We start from the raw sequence: 14317 nt of genomic DNA on the forward strand, positions 1-14317 counted from the left end.
GGAAGGGAAAGAAATAATGAGTCTGAAAACAGACGAGAGAGAGAAAGATGGTGGACAATGGGATGGAGGGAGGGAAGGGAAAGAAAGGGAGAGAAGTTGGACCCAAGGAGTAGTCTGGAGGGACAGGGAATAGAAATACTAGATAGGAGGATAGTTGGGAAAAGAAAGGGAGAGATGGTAGGCCCTGGGGTGGTGGGGAAGGAGGGAGAGATGCTAGATGAAAGGGTAGTTAAGAAAAGGAGGGATGGTGGATATGGGGATGGTGGGATCCATCGCTGCAACCACTCTTTCATTCTTTGGGCCGCCAGCAGTGTGAGTGAAGTAAACACATCGTCTTCCATTTCTGGAAGCTTTCCCTCTGTTACTGCTTCCTGGTACCGCTTAGGCGCAAAGCAGTAGCAAAGGGAAAGCTTCACTCACGCTGCTGGTGTCCCGAAGAGTGCAAGTGCATTGCCTTATTGGATCCCATGGAGGAGAGGAACGCAGGGGTGGGTCGCTGGAGGATCACGGGAAAGGGGGTGAATTTGGGTGAATTTCTTCAAAAAAGGGGATAACAAAGTCCAATACATAAGTTAATTAAATAACAAATCAGTTATTTGCAGAGAACTATAAAGTTGGATGTTTGCTCTTGCTGTTTATCCAAGACTGCCATCTAGTGGTTAGGTCATGCAAAATAATGTCTAAAAGCAAACGCAGGCAACTTGTTTCATGGCCCAATAACATTTACACCGTTCAGAGAGATTATATTAGCTAATATTAAAATTTTATTTGCAGATACTTTATAATTTGTATTACATGGATATGTTACAAATGTTGAATATAAAATTTGTTATGTAAAAGTTAAAAGCAAAGTAATAAACTGTCAAAAAATGCACTTTTGTGCATTGCTTTCTAGCTGTTCTAAACTAAACTAAACTAAACCTTAGGTTTGTATACAGCGCCATCTCCGCAAGCACAGAGCTCGGCACGGTTTACAGAATTAAGAGGAAAGGAACTACAATGAAGGATAAAGGAGAGGGACTAAGAGCAAAGAGAGGGACAGAATACTGGAGAATGGGAGGTGATTAGATTTTTGCAAAGAGCCAAGTTTTCAAGTGTTTGCGGAAGAATTGGAAGGAGCTTGAGTTTCTGAGTGGGGATGCTGCATACCACTCAGATTAAATGTGCAACATGTCAAGGAGATTTAGGACTAGATTCAGTGAATGGTGCCCAAATTTGGGTGCCAAAAAAAATAAGCTCTGAACACTATTCTATAAACAGCGCTCTGAGCGGGGCACCGTTTACAGAATAGCACATAGGTGGGATCCATGCCAAACTTCGGGCATGAGGATTTACACCAACTGAAACCTGGTGTAAACGATCACAAGTAAATTAGTCACAGATCCTCTGAATTCTAGCACACTGCGCGCATCTTTAGTGAACACCCCTGACCGCCCGTGCTCTTTTCAGTTATGTGCTCGCATCTTTATAGTGTCTAGCAGAAGGCGCCTCCAAATCCAACAATGGATTGTTAGCACCCAATTATTGGCACTAATTGGCTCGTTACTCAATTAAACTGCATGCCTAAATTGGACACGCCCCCCAATTTGCACACGCAAGTTTGTGCACCATTTATAGAATCCGAGGGTTAATGAAGACAATAAGAGCCGGATTCTGTAAACAGCGCCTACGTCAGCTGGTGCCCACAACAAAGGTGTCAGCCGCATGTCAATCACGTGCAGGCGCCGTTAACAGAATCGTGGCTACTGAAAATGTTAGGCGCCGGTAATGTAGGTCAAGGTTTTACCAGCACCTAAGTTTGACAGCGAATCATGCCTTGTGGCGCCCAAGGTCATCACCACCCATAACCACACTTATCTTGACCTTAGGTGACACTAGATGCCATGCTTAGCTGCAATTCCAGCACCTATCTTCACAGGCACCTCCTTTTTGAAAAAAATGAGCTTTTAATTGACATGCCATTACCATGCCGATTAAAATCAATTAAAGCAGTGAAGTTAGGTGACCTTAGGGGGCCTACAGCCGCCTAACTTACGGTGCCATTTATAGAATCCGTGCCCGAGAGTCCAGGTAGGATGAAGTTCATCAAGCTCAAATATAGGAGAAGCAATGCAGGAAAACATACAGCTCAAACCTGCCACAAAGGGAAAACCCTGGGCAAAGCTGCACAACGATTTGCATAGACTTTCACAGTAATGTACGCTACAGGAAATCCAAAGGTACAAGTAAATTTATGACCTATTTCTGTTTACATTTAGGAAAATAGTGCAACATGATTTTAAAAGCATCATGGATCCATACCTTTGTCCTGGCTTCAAAAGTTTGAAATCAGCAGGTCTACAAAACAAAAACCATATTAACTATATAAACATTAAAAGAAATTAACAGAAGATAAAGTCATCAAACCTGAAAGGGCATATCCAGCAATTCTCTATTTATGTGCAGCAGGACAGAAATATCATGTACTACTGGTGCACGTGTTTCCTGTTCTGCTAGTAATTGTGTGGACATCATAGTGGTTTTAAAATCTTTACTGATGAGGATGTATGACAGTTTGGTTTTGAATGGTCTGCACCTGGAAAGGAGAGGTTGTTATGGGAACAGGTTAATGTGTGCAGAATTGCTGGCTCCTGTGAAACTGCCAGGCTTCCTGTTCAAGAGGGGTGGTTGGGAGTTTCTGGAAGTGCTGCATAGTAAGAGACCAAGACAGCTCTTGGACTTCCTGGAGGGTGGTCTTAGAAAAATGACCTCACACCAGAGGAGATTTAAGACTCGATCTTGGGCTGATTTCCTACCAACTGACCAGGAGTTGTGGATTATTAAATTTTGAATCCCTCCAACAAGGATGATTCTACAACACCTGAGATAACCACTAGGAGACTGTACATAGTTTTGACTGTTCTATTATTATAATCGCTGTTCAAGAAAGTGCCTCTTTCTGCCCTGAGAAGAGTAAAGTTGATGTTTGTATCTGCAGAACTGTGTGGTCTCCCATCGTTGGAGAGAAAGGTTAAAGAAGATAGTCAAGGAGCCACTATTATGAGTACCAACAGAGTGGAGCAGGGTAGCATTTAAATGTTGAGTCTAGCCGAGGGACATGATGAATACCTTTTAATAAAAATCCAGTCATGGAGTTGCTCCGTTTTGGGGGTAAGAGTGGCCCTGCAAGTGAGAGAACCTCTTACCATCATCCAGATCAACAAAAAGGGTTACATATGATCCTTCCATGGAGCTATTATCACAATCAAAACCCTGCTGGTTTGCTAGGCAGGCTCCCCAAGCTCTTAAGGGCAGCTTTATAGAGGATAGACATCAAACCCTGGGGCGAGGGCAGCAATCTGGTTGTTTATAGCCTTGTCAGAACTGAAGAAATATGCCAGAGTTTGCAACAGAGAGCTTCGTTTGAGAATGGTTGAATGGCCCACAAAAAGACAGGAATCAAGCATTCTTCTGCTTTAGAGATTAGGCACTACTTTTGACATTAAAATCAGACAGAGATATTGTTCCATTACCTTTCCTCTTCTCGCATCCAAAGAGGACTCTGGGGAATCTGGGATTCAAAATATTTGGAGGCTCTGTAGCAAAAATTACTGCAAAAACACTGTGGAGAGAATATGAGAGCATTAAATATATATTTTTTCAATTATCAATCAATCACTCTTTAAAATGAATAGCAAGAGATTTCCTCAGCAACACTAAAATACTATAGAATTCATTACTTCTAATGACCAAATAAATTTTAATTTTCACTTATGACTTTCTTACTGAAATTGTTTTTAACTGTAAATACACACAAAGTTTTCCTAAGTTATTAGAAAGCAGGTATTATTAGTGCCATTGATGTTTTGCATTCATGCCATTTGATTTGATTTATAGACTTGATTTGTATTTTATTCATGTAGTATTGTATTGTATTTATGCAGTCTTGACTTTTATTCACGTAAAGAGTATTTATGTATAGTGTATTTCTTTCAGACCTTAACACCCCCCTGAGGCAGGCCTCCACGTGGAGGCTGAAACACGGACCGTGTCGGGTCATTTACTGGATACTTTCACAATAAGAACATCACCTTAATAGGACTTTTTTATTCATGTGTTTCTACATGTATTTTGTTTTTAATTTACAGCAATAAAAATTATTTTGTCTCAAGGTTGACGTGTTCTATTTCACTCCCTACTTGTTCTCTTTCTGTTGGATTTTACAAGGGGTTTCTGTTCCTTTTCCTTTGTTCTATTTTTTTGACACACATCATGTGTGTTGTGTTTGATCAGGATGAGTAGGAGGATGTCATCTGCATAAGATAGCAAACATTGTTGTTGTTGAAATTAATGTGACCCAAGCACGAAGAGGTTGTTTAGCACTAGGGAGAGTGGCGATCCTTGAGGGATGCCGCAGAATGCTTGCTTTCCAGCTTCTGGAGAATGTTCCATTTTTCCCAGACAACGATGGGTCTGTAATTTGAAGGATTTGACACATCTGTGTTTTGGGACTTGGGAATAGGGGTGAGGGCAATATGACCCATTTGAGGAGGTAGTTGACCATATCAACTACCACCTTTGTATCCATATTAAAGTAGGTTATTTAGTAGTTTGGTTAGCCAGGATATGATGTGATCTGGGGCATCTGCTAATAAAAGAGTAGGGCATTTGTCAAGGATGCTACTAGAGTGGATAGTTTCTTTTTAGCTAGGAGGCTGTGTCAGATTTTGTTAGAGGCTTAAAGATATTCCAAATTTTGTCAGTCGTACAGGGGTCTGTTGTCCTTGGGTGTAGTGTGTATTCTGGTGTTATAGTGATGGTTTTGTCTTAACCTCAGTTTGTACATTTTTGATCTTGTTTAAGAAGAAGTCAGCTAGTATTTGGGCATTTGGCTGGGAATTAATGTCAGATAGAGCTAATTTTGGAGGTGTAGTCATGGTACAAACAATTCTGCAAGCATGCCAGGGTTTTTGTGGGGGTTTTTTTGCATCAGCGATATTGATTTTGAATTTGTTGATTGCAACCCTGCAGGCTGTTTTGTATTCTGGTAGGTTGCTCTTTTGCCATTGCCTCTCAAGTCTTCGGCAATGGCAAAAGAGCAGCTATTAGGTTTTCAGTAAACCAAGACAAGAGTTTGGTAGTTTTTGTGTTGTGGTGGCATATTGGGGCTTGTGTTCAGCATTTGTTCAATGGTGCAGTTTAAATTATAACTTCTGGTGGAATTCCGTATGCCTTATATATAAAATGAAGCGTATATTAGCAACACAGAGAGGTTATTTTGGTAAGTTTCAGAAGATCTGGGGACCATTAACAGACTTCTGTAATGAATGATACCATTTTCCCATAATGTTATTTGTTAAGAGGGAAGGTGGGTGGGTATTAGTCATATATATTATGAGATGAATAAAATATCTATATTTTGGTTGTATTTGTATGCAATTTTTTAATGGGAGGGGATGGGTGGGTGTTCAACTTTAGTAATAATTGTTATACATATTATGTATTACATACTTTTTCAGATATTATAATACATGATATGTTGTATTTACAGTGATACATGAAGGAAAATCAAGTGTGTATTTTATGAGATCGTATAACTTTATATGATACACTTGTTGTATTATGAAAATGAATAAAAACTTTAAATCAATGGTGCTATTCCAATTAATAAGCATTGTAGTAGGATTGTATGAAGACGTGTTTAATAATTCAAAGGCTTTATTCCAGAATTGGTGTTTATCCAGCCTCTTGCGTTTTTTTTTTATTGCTATCCTTAGTGGATGTACTTCCCATGTACAGGGTAAGATTAAAGGACAGTAGGTAGTGATCCGACCAGGGAACTGAAGTTCATTGGTGGGGGAGGTTGGCTGTTATAATATCTAAGGTATATCCTTTTTCGTGTGCAGGACCTGATGGTTTTAGGTCTAGTTAACTATTGAGGAGGAATTTTTTGAAATGGCAGACACTAGCATCAACTTGGGTCTCTAGTAGAATATTTACGTCACCTAAGATAATTACACTGGCAGATGAGGTCTAAAATAATTTTTGTAGTTTTGTGGTATTATGTGACCATGATCCAGGGGGGCGATATGCCAGCAATATAACGAATGTTCCCAGCTCTGGTTCTGCTTTCTTGTCTGCCCTATGCTTCCTCCTCATCTAGCATCTCTTTGCTTTGTCTCTGTTCTTTCTCATGTCCAGCTTCTAAGTTCTCCTGCTCTCCCCACCCTGGAACCAGCATATCCCCCCTTATCTCCCCTCATGGTGTCCAACATCACTCCCACCCTCTCTCTGTGGGTCCAGCATCTCTCCCTCTCCCCCCAATCTAGTCCAATGTTCCATTTTCTATCCCAACTCATTGTTTCTGCCGGCAGTAATTAAACCAGGCTACTTTCATCTAGCCCCAGAAGCTTTCACCTCTGCAGCATCCCACCCGCAGAGCAACAGGAAGTTGCAACAGAGGAAAGCCCCTGAAGCTAGTGGAGGCAGCTCAATTTAAATTGGTGCTGGCAAAGATAGCAAATTTGGAGGCCTGTGGGTTGGGAACTGGAGTTACGGAGGAAAGATGCAGGAACTACAGAAGTAGGGGGGGAGCTTTCACTGCTGCTTCTAATTTAGTTTTGCTGCTGGATGAGGTTATGGGCCTTAAATTGCAGAACAAAAAATACCCCCCCAAAATGATGGCAGGGGCAACCTCAGAGGTTCTTCTGAGCTCCTGGGGAAGCGACACCACTGTCCCGCAAGCCTTGCATTGAAGAACACTGCATGAGACTTTTTCTTCTCCCTTCAATCCATCATTTCATCTCTCCATTTCTTCATTCAAACTTTTTATTCCTCTACCTTTTCAACCCCCCCCCCAATGAATCCATCCTAGTCTTTGGTGTGCCCCTCTCAATATCTTTTACATCACTCCCAATCATCCATCTTGTTCAATGTCTAATCCTTTCTAGGATGTCAAATCACCCCATTCCTCTATCGCCTACCCTACTCTAGTTCTCCATTTCTCATCTCATCTCAGTGAGCTCTTTTTTGCATGCTCCTGTCTATCACACTTTGTCATCTCTCTAACCCTGCCTTACCCATTTACTCTTTTTCCAGGCTGCAGCAACTTCTTTCAACAGTCAGAATCAGGTAGGGAAGATTTAGAAAGCTTAAGGATGTATTAATATAATCTCTGCAAGTAATGAGAAGAACCTGTTGCAGTGCTGAGAGTAGAGAGCCTGAGGAGACACCACTTATCTTTGAAGCCAGCACTAAGAGGAACATAGAAACATAGAAGATGACGGCAGATAAGGGCCATAGCCCATCAGGTCTGCCCATTCTACTGACCCACCCCCAAGTCTACTATCATAGGGATCCCACTCCTGATGACAGGTTCCCTTGGCTTAACCCTTTAAAGGATCCCACATGGGCATCCCATTTGCTCTTAAATTCTTGCACGCTGTTTGCCTCGATCACCTGCACCGGGAGCTCGCTCCAAGAATCAACCACTCTCTCGGTGAAGAAATATTTCCTGGTGTCGCCATGAAATTTCCCGCCCCCGAGTTTGAGCGGATGCCCTCTTGTGGCCGAGGGTCCTTTGAGAAAGAGAATCTCTTCTTCCATCTCGATACGGCCGGTAATATATTTAAACGTCTCGATCATGTTTCCTCTCTCCCTACGTTCCTCGAGTGAGTACAGCCGCAAATTTTTCAGCCTTTCCTCTTGTCTTGCTGAGGAAGTTCCTATAGTCACATTGTTATATATAGCTAAAAGGTTTTGAGTGCAACAGAAATTGTGTTCTTTCTTTATAATAAATACCAATTAATATGAGTCTATCAGAGGCTGTTTAAAATAAACGATTTCATGAAATCAATGATTATTTTATTTTCAATATTTGTTTTCCGCTCTTATTTGTAAAATTCTAGGTAGATTACATAGTTTTTTTTAATGGTCTTAAAAGAATCAAAAATAAATGTCTCTACCAAAGAGCATTTGGAAACAGAGTTATAAAAATATTTTCCATATGGCCACACATATGTTTAGAACCCAAGCAAAAAAAAAAAAAAAAAAGTCTAAAATAGCTTGATGTAGCTACAAATCACATATTTTCTTTAACCAAGAAAGATAATCTCATGCTGCTCCTTGTGACCCTGGGTAACTCACTCAGTCCTCCATTGCCCCAGCTACGTTAGATAGATTGAGAACAAACCGGGACAGATAGGGGAAATGCTTGAGTACCTGATAGGAGGTATATAAATAGAAATAAATAAATAAATTCCACACTTACCTTCCTTTCTGTTATATCATAAACCTTGTTCGTTTTAGTTGAAATTTTGTACTTTTGCTTTGGCACCTATGGAATAAAAAGAACCAGTTATCAAATAGATACTATCATAATTAGAATTCCTTTGGAAATGGTTTTCCCTTGAATCATTTGAGAATTTATATCAGGTTTCAGCAGGTGTAAGTGCAGCATCCAAAGTTAGATGCGAGATCTGTGCTAAATTAATTTTCTACAACAAGCATAGCACCCTTTGCAGAATATTAGTTTAACACGGATTTTTCTAATTTATAGAATTCCCCCCGCCATGCGACATTCTGCTTTAAAAGCGTGCGTGCACCGTGTGGGTTGAGAATACCATACATACTTGAGTATAAGTTGATCACAAGGATAAGCAGAGGGTAGTTTTGGGACTAAAAAAGGCCGAAATTGTGTGACCCACGTGCGTAAAAGTCAAGACCACATACACACAACCAAATTTGATGCCCCCTCTGCCAAAAGGTCTGCACTATAGACAGCGATCATCGCTAAACCTGTTTTCACAGCTTTAGCAACGATCACTATTACCGACCTGATTCATAAAATGGCTCACTGCGTGTTTTTCCCATCGATTGCCCATTTACCAATACAACCATGCAAATTAGGTAAAACCCCATGCAAAGTAGCCAAGCAATCTATGCAAAATAAAAACAGGGGTTTTAGCTGTCGGAAAAAACTGACAGGTCAGCCTGGGGTTTTTTCCCTTTTTTTTCCAATGGCACAGATATTTTGCTTGAGTTACACACACAAAATATCTGTCCCATTAAAAAAAAGCACTACCCCAGCCAATGACGACCCTCCCTCCCCAACAAACCAACACTGTGAAATGGTGATCCCACACCATTGAAAATGGCAGGAGGAATGTCCACTTCATCCTGCCATGCCGAATTCCCCTCCCGAAAGAAAATTGGCAGGAGGAATACCCACTCCCTTCTGCCAATGTGACCCCCCCCCAAAGCCATGCGGCAGGAAGGATGCCTAATCCCCCCTGCCACCAAAGGCCCACTCCCAAGTCAGGTGCCCCCAAAACATCCTCTACCCTCCCCCTTTCCTCCCCCCTGAAAAAAAAGCAGGAGGGATGCCCACTCCCTCCTGCCACTAGAGGTTTCCTGCTGCCCTCATACCTTCTCAGAGACGTTGGAGCAGTAAGGAAGATCAATCCATCCTGCTCTTAAGGCTCACCGTTCCAGAATGGAGGAGCTTCCCCTTACCTGGTGCATCATGTAATGCATGAGGAGGGGCTTAAGGCCCTGATTGGCTCAGGCACCTAAGGCCTTTCCCAAGGGGTGGGCCTTAGGCACCTGAGCCAATCAGGGCCTTAGGCCCCTCCCTGAGCATCACATGATATACCAGGGAGGGAAAGACTCACCATTCGGAGCCTAAGAACAGGATGGACTGAGTTTCCAACACCTCTGAGAAAGTACAGAGGGTTCGGTGGTGACCACGGGGGACCTCCAGTGGCAGGAGGGAGTGGGCATCCCTCCTAATTTTTTTTTTCTGGGAGGGGGGAAGGGAGAGGGTAAAGGATATTTTGGGGGAGTGAGCGCGGGAGTGAGCCTTTCGTGCCACATCACTGACGCAGGGGGGTTGTTGCATTAACAGGGGGGAGTGGGCATCCCTCCTATTTTTGCTGCCATGGGGTGGGGGGGGGTTTCGCGGTGCCCTAACAGCAGTGACAGGAGGCTGCTTCCCCTGTCACTGCTATTAGGGCTCTGCACATGTGTCAATCACTCACTGAGCGATTGATCAGTCATGTTTGCATGCAAATGATTTGCACCTCCGCTGGAGAATTGGCCAGAGTATTGGCCAACAGCGATTGAGTCGGTATCTTTAGTGCATTTAGCCCTTTGTCCCTGACAAATACACTTCTTCCTGTCTCATTCACACCCCTCCCCAGCCAGCATGTCCTTCTCCACACCTTACTCACACCTCACCACACAGATCTTGCATGCCCTCTCCACACATAATATATATTTATCTCTCACTGATAAATCTCTCATTGTAAATTTTGGCAAGTTCACTGTAGCAAAATGCATTTTCACAGATCACTCACGCTTCCTATCTCAGGAGAATGTTTTACTCAGGAATCAGTATTTCTCAGCATATACGTACACACACCTGCTTTTGCTTAAAATTACCCCCCCCCCCCACACACACACACAGGACTCCTGATTGTTGTCATCATGAAAATTTCCTGTAGGCATGACTTCCTCTCAATGTACATTCTCAACCAAAAACTTTCAACCAGCCTAAACATTTACAGATTTTAAGCAATTACTACTATTGGTTTTATGGCTCAGTCTCACTTGCACATCTCTTCCAAAACTGCTTCTCTTTAATTTAAACACTGTACAAGCTCACCTTGAATTAAGAGTTCTTCCCACACCAGGGCACAAGTTCAGTGCAGCCAGACTATCTACCCTGCTTCTATGACGTTAACAATAGCAAGAGTGCTATAGCATTGTTGGGCATGTCTGATAAATAAGACAACCCTGGGTTTATTGATTGGATTTTGAATTCAAAATTTCTCAACTTATAGACAAGTCTACACAGTATGTGCACTAAAAAAACGTCAGACTGGATGATACAGAAGACAGGTCTAAACACAAGAGCACAAACAGTTGTATCCCCCCAATACAGGAACAGAGAACTACTTCTGTCTTCCTAATTCTAGAACTGTAAGGATAAGCATACCTTTTCCAGTTTATTTCGACATAAAGGATAGCCACAAAGTTTGATGATAAATCGTTCATCTACTGTGTCCTTGTAGTCTGCAAGTGTAATAAATCTCCCCTGGAAGAGACAGACAAGTCTTAGAAAAGTTCATTTTAGAAAGATTTCTAAATAAATCCTTCTCTGCACTCCACAATTAAAAATACACATAAAATGGGCGAGGAGAGAAGTATGAACAGGCTACCAATGAGAGAGGGCTAGGTCTGCCACCCAAGTGTTTCCTGGCTAGCTGTGTTTAGCAGGAGTGCCTGACATCATCATTTGAGGCCGCTTTCTTCTATAACAGCAGCTGCTTTTTGGGAGACCAGCAGAGAGGAGAAAAGTGTGAGCAGGCTATCAGTGAGAGAGAGCTGTATCTACCACCCAAATGTTTCCTAGCTGGCTGTCTTCAACATAAGCGTCTGATGTCATCATTTGGGGCCCTTTTCTTCTATAAGAAAATCCGCTTTGCAGCATAGCTGCAGGTCATGCCCTAAGGGGCATGCTAGGGAACCCCTGGGAACCCCTTTGGAGCAGCATGGAGTATTTGTCTCTAGGGTAGTGGATGCCTAGAATGCGCTCCCGAGAGAGGTGGTGGAGAGGAAAACGATGCCAGAGTTCAAAAAAGCATGGGATGAACACAGGAGGATCTAGAATCAGAAAATAATACTAAAAAGTGGACTAATCATATCTACCAAATTTGAAATGAAAAGTGATCACATAGCTCAAAAGGATTTTTTATTTAGGAGAAAACTTGATACAGTGCATTGGCCTTTTTTTTTTTTGGGGGGGGGGGAATTATTATCTGGCTTATTTTCAAAATCATATCTTTTTACCTGTTTTTAACTTCTGCTAAGTTTTATCCCATTCAATTAAATTTTCAGTTATTTAGCCCCTATACAGACAGAGTCTCAACCCTTTCTGTATAATTCTTTTCAATTTCCTTTGGGCTGCATGGTAACCAGGAGGCATGATGATAAATAGTTCAGGAGTCAACCAGGGTTGAAAGTTTCATTGAATCATCCAAAACCACCAATGAAGAAATCAGGCACTTCAAGATGTGGCATTTCTGATTGTATCAGGAGTCTTCAACTGTGATATACTGAGTTCCATACACACTGAATGATAATATAGTAGATCTTAGAACACTTCTAGGCTCTACTCTTCCTGAAAAGCATACAGCACAAGTGACAGCTCATAGCAAAGATTCTGTACTTTTCATCCTCTATAATAAAACCCTAAGTGCACATGCACACTTAGGAGGCCGTGTTCCCTGCCACCGTGGTATCTGCTTCTGTGGCCGTATTCGATTTGCGGTGCACAGGGCAGCTTGTGGTGCATGGGCAGCTCGCAATGGCTTGCAGTGCTTGGACAGATTTGAGCGGCGGTGGCGGTTTGACTCCTGTGCAGCACAGGAGTCAAACCGCCACCGCCGCTCAAATCTGTCCAAGCACCGCAAGCCGTTGCGAGCTGCCCATGCACCACAAGCTGCCTCTTCTCACCCTCGGACGCCTCTTCTCACCCTCGGACCAGCAAATGCAGAATCTGCAGAGCATTTGTTAGGCTGGCCCACTTCGATAATGCGAGGTGGGCCGGCTAGCAAAAGCCCTGAGGCTGCCCGGGCTACCAGATGCTGGACAGGGGGAGCAGGGAAAGGAGAAGGCCTACTGCTGGACAGGGGGATCAGGTAAGAGATGTTGCTGGACAGGGGGGAGGTAAAAGGAAGGGAGAAGGGCTACTGCTAGACAGGGGGAGCAGGCAAGGGGTGGTGGTGGACAGCCGAGGAAAGACAAAGACAGAAAGAAAGACAGACTGAAAGCGGCTGAGAGAGAGAAAGAAAGAAAGACACACACACACACATCTATTCTAGCACCCGTTAATGTAACGGGCTTAAAGACTAGTGCATAAATAATACACATGCATTGCAATCAATACTCCCTCTAAGGATTGGGCAAGTACATGCAAATATTTTCTTATGTGAATGACAAGTTCTAAACAATTTTTTTCATTTGAGCAACAAGTTCTAAAAACCAACAATTTTCCAGATTTGCAAGTATTTTTGCGAGCGACCATGTAAAATCTGTAAGCGACACTTTCTAGAATATACAATCAATTGCTCAGGTGCTCGGCTTAGAGGGAACATTTGCAATTCTGCCTCTGTCCAAGGGCTCCCAGGAATGTCTCAACACAGACTGTGGAGAAATAGGTACATTCTTTCTATGTGACAATTCTACATGTGCAAAAAGCTTTACACTCGGAAAAAGTGTTATCAAAATTACCCTCTAATAAATGCATATAGCCACCAAGCCAGTTTGCTGACACGGCTTTGAAACAGCACATCTTCTGCTGAAACATTGTTTCTTAGCACTTCTGAAATTGAAAACAATTTGCTAGAAAAATCATTTCTCCCCCCCCCAAAGACTCCATCCTGGCGAATCAGGCCTTGGACATATCATGGGTGTGAGGCACTCAGACTGCAGGAGAGTCAGAAAGAGGAGAGCTGCTGACACAGTGATAATATCCCTCACTGGATTGTAGGGATTAAGAGTGCGCCATGTCTCAGGTTGCCGTCTCCTTCCAATCAATGCATTCAGGCACAAGAGAGCAGCAGAGACTGCAGAGTGTTAAAATGGAAGCGATGAATTTTTAAAATTAAAAAAAATATATTCCAAAACAATTTTGCTTGTAAATGCCTATTTTAAAAAACTGGGTAAAAGTCTTGAGGTGCTTTAGGCAAAATTGACCCTTTACTCAGTTTTTGCACAGAATTTCCCCCCCCCCCCCTCTCCCCCCTTGCAGAAGATGTAATCTTGGAGTAAAAGAAATACCATTTCAGAACATGCCCAGAAACAAACTGACTTGCAGGTCTTTTCTGTTTTTCATTTGAGATTTAAATAAATGTTCAAAAATAACAGCCCCACAAAATGTAAAAATACAATCCATACACAACCCAGCAAGAAGTCTTCGGTGACATCATCTTCCATGAGTCGCTCAACAATTTGTAAAGCTCTTTTTTCAAGTTCTATCTTTTTCCCAACGGCCAATTCCAGTGCTGCTCTCCTACAAAACAAGGGTAACACAGAACATCAGTGCACATAAGCCAGCAAAAGAACATCTACACACAGGGCTCCTTTTACTAAGGTGCGCTAGCGTTTTTAATAATAATAATAGTTTATTTTTATATACCGCCATACCCGGGAGTTCTAGGCGGTTCACAATCAATCAATCATTATACATACAGTACAAATAGATATTTAAAATTGAAATCATCTAAAATTTCGGCAAAGTTAAAAGCTTACAGTAGGAAGATACAAACAATTTAAA

At 42.2% G+C, this 14317-nt stretch overlaps 1 protein-coding gene across 4 annotated transcripts in view; it reads right to left on the reverse strand.

Moving 5' to 3' along the window:
• RPAP2 (RNA polymerase II associated protein 2) overlaps positions 1–14317 on the reverse strand; it is a 109597-nt gene that overhangs the window by 71854 nt on the left and 23426 nt on the right. For 3 of the 4 annotated variants that reach the window (XR_004536556.1, XM_033915470.1, XM_033915471.1), the window contains exons 3-7: positions 13939–14053; positions 10976–11074; positions 8249–8314; positions 3513–3601; positions 2302–2337 (exon numbers count right to left, since the gene is read on the reverse strand). Coding sequence is in view for 3 of the 4 variants with exons in the window: in XM_033915470.1 (XP_033771361.1) it covers positions 2302–2337; positions 3513–3601; positions 8249–8314; positions 10976–11074; positions 13939–14053 (405 nt within the window). In the remaining variant the exon portion in view is untranslated. The remainder of the gene's footprint in view (positions 1–2301; positions 2338–3512; positions 3602–8248; positions 8315–10975; positions 11075–13938; positions 14054–14317) is intronic. The other variant, XM_033915472.1, reaches the window with a different exon arrangement.

The sequence above is a fragment of the Geotrypetes seraphini genome, chromosome 12 (assembly GCF_902459505.1).
Source record: "Geotrypetes seraphini chromosome 12, aGeoSer1.1, whole genome shotgun sequence".
Classification (NCBI taxonomy): Eukaryota; Metazoa; Chordata; class Amphibia; order Gymnophiona; family Dermophiidae; genus Geotrypetes; species Geotrypetes seraphini.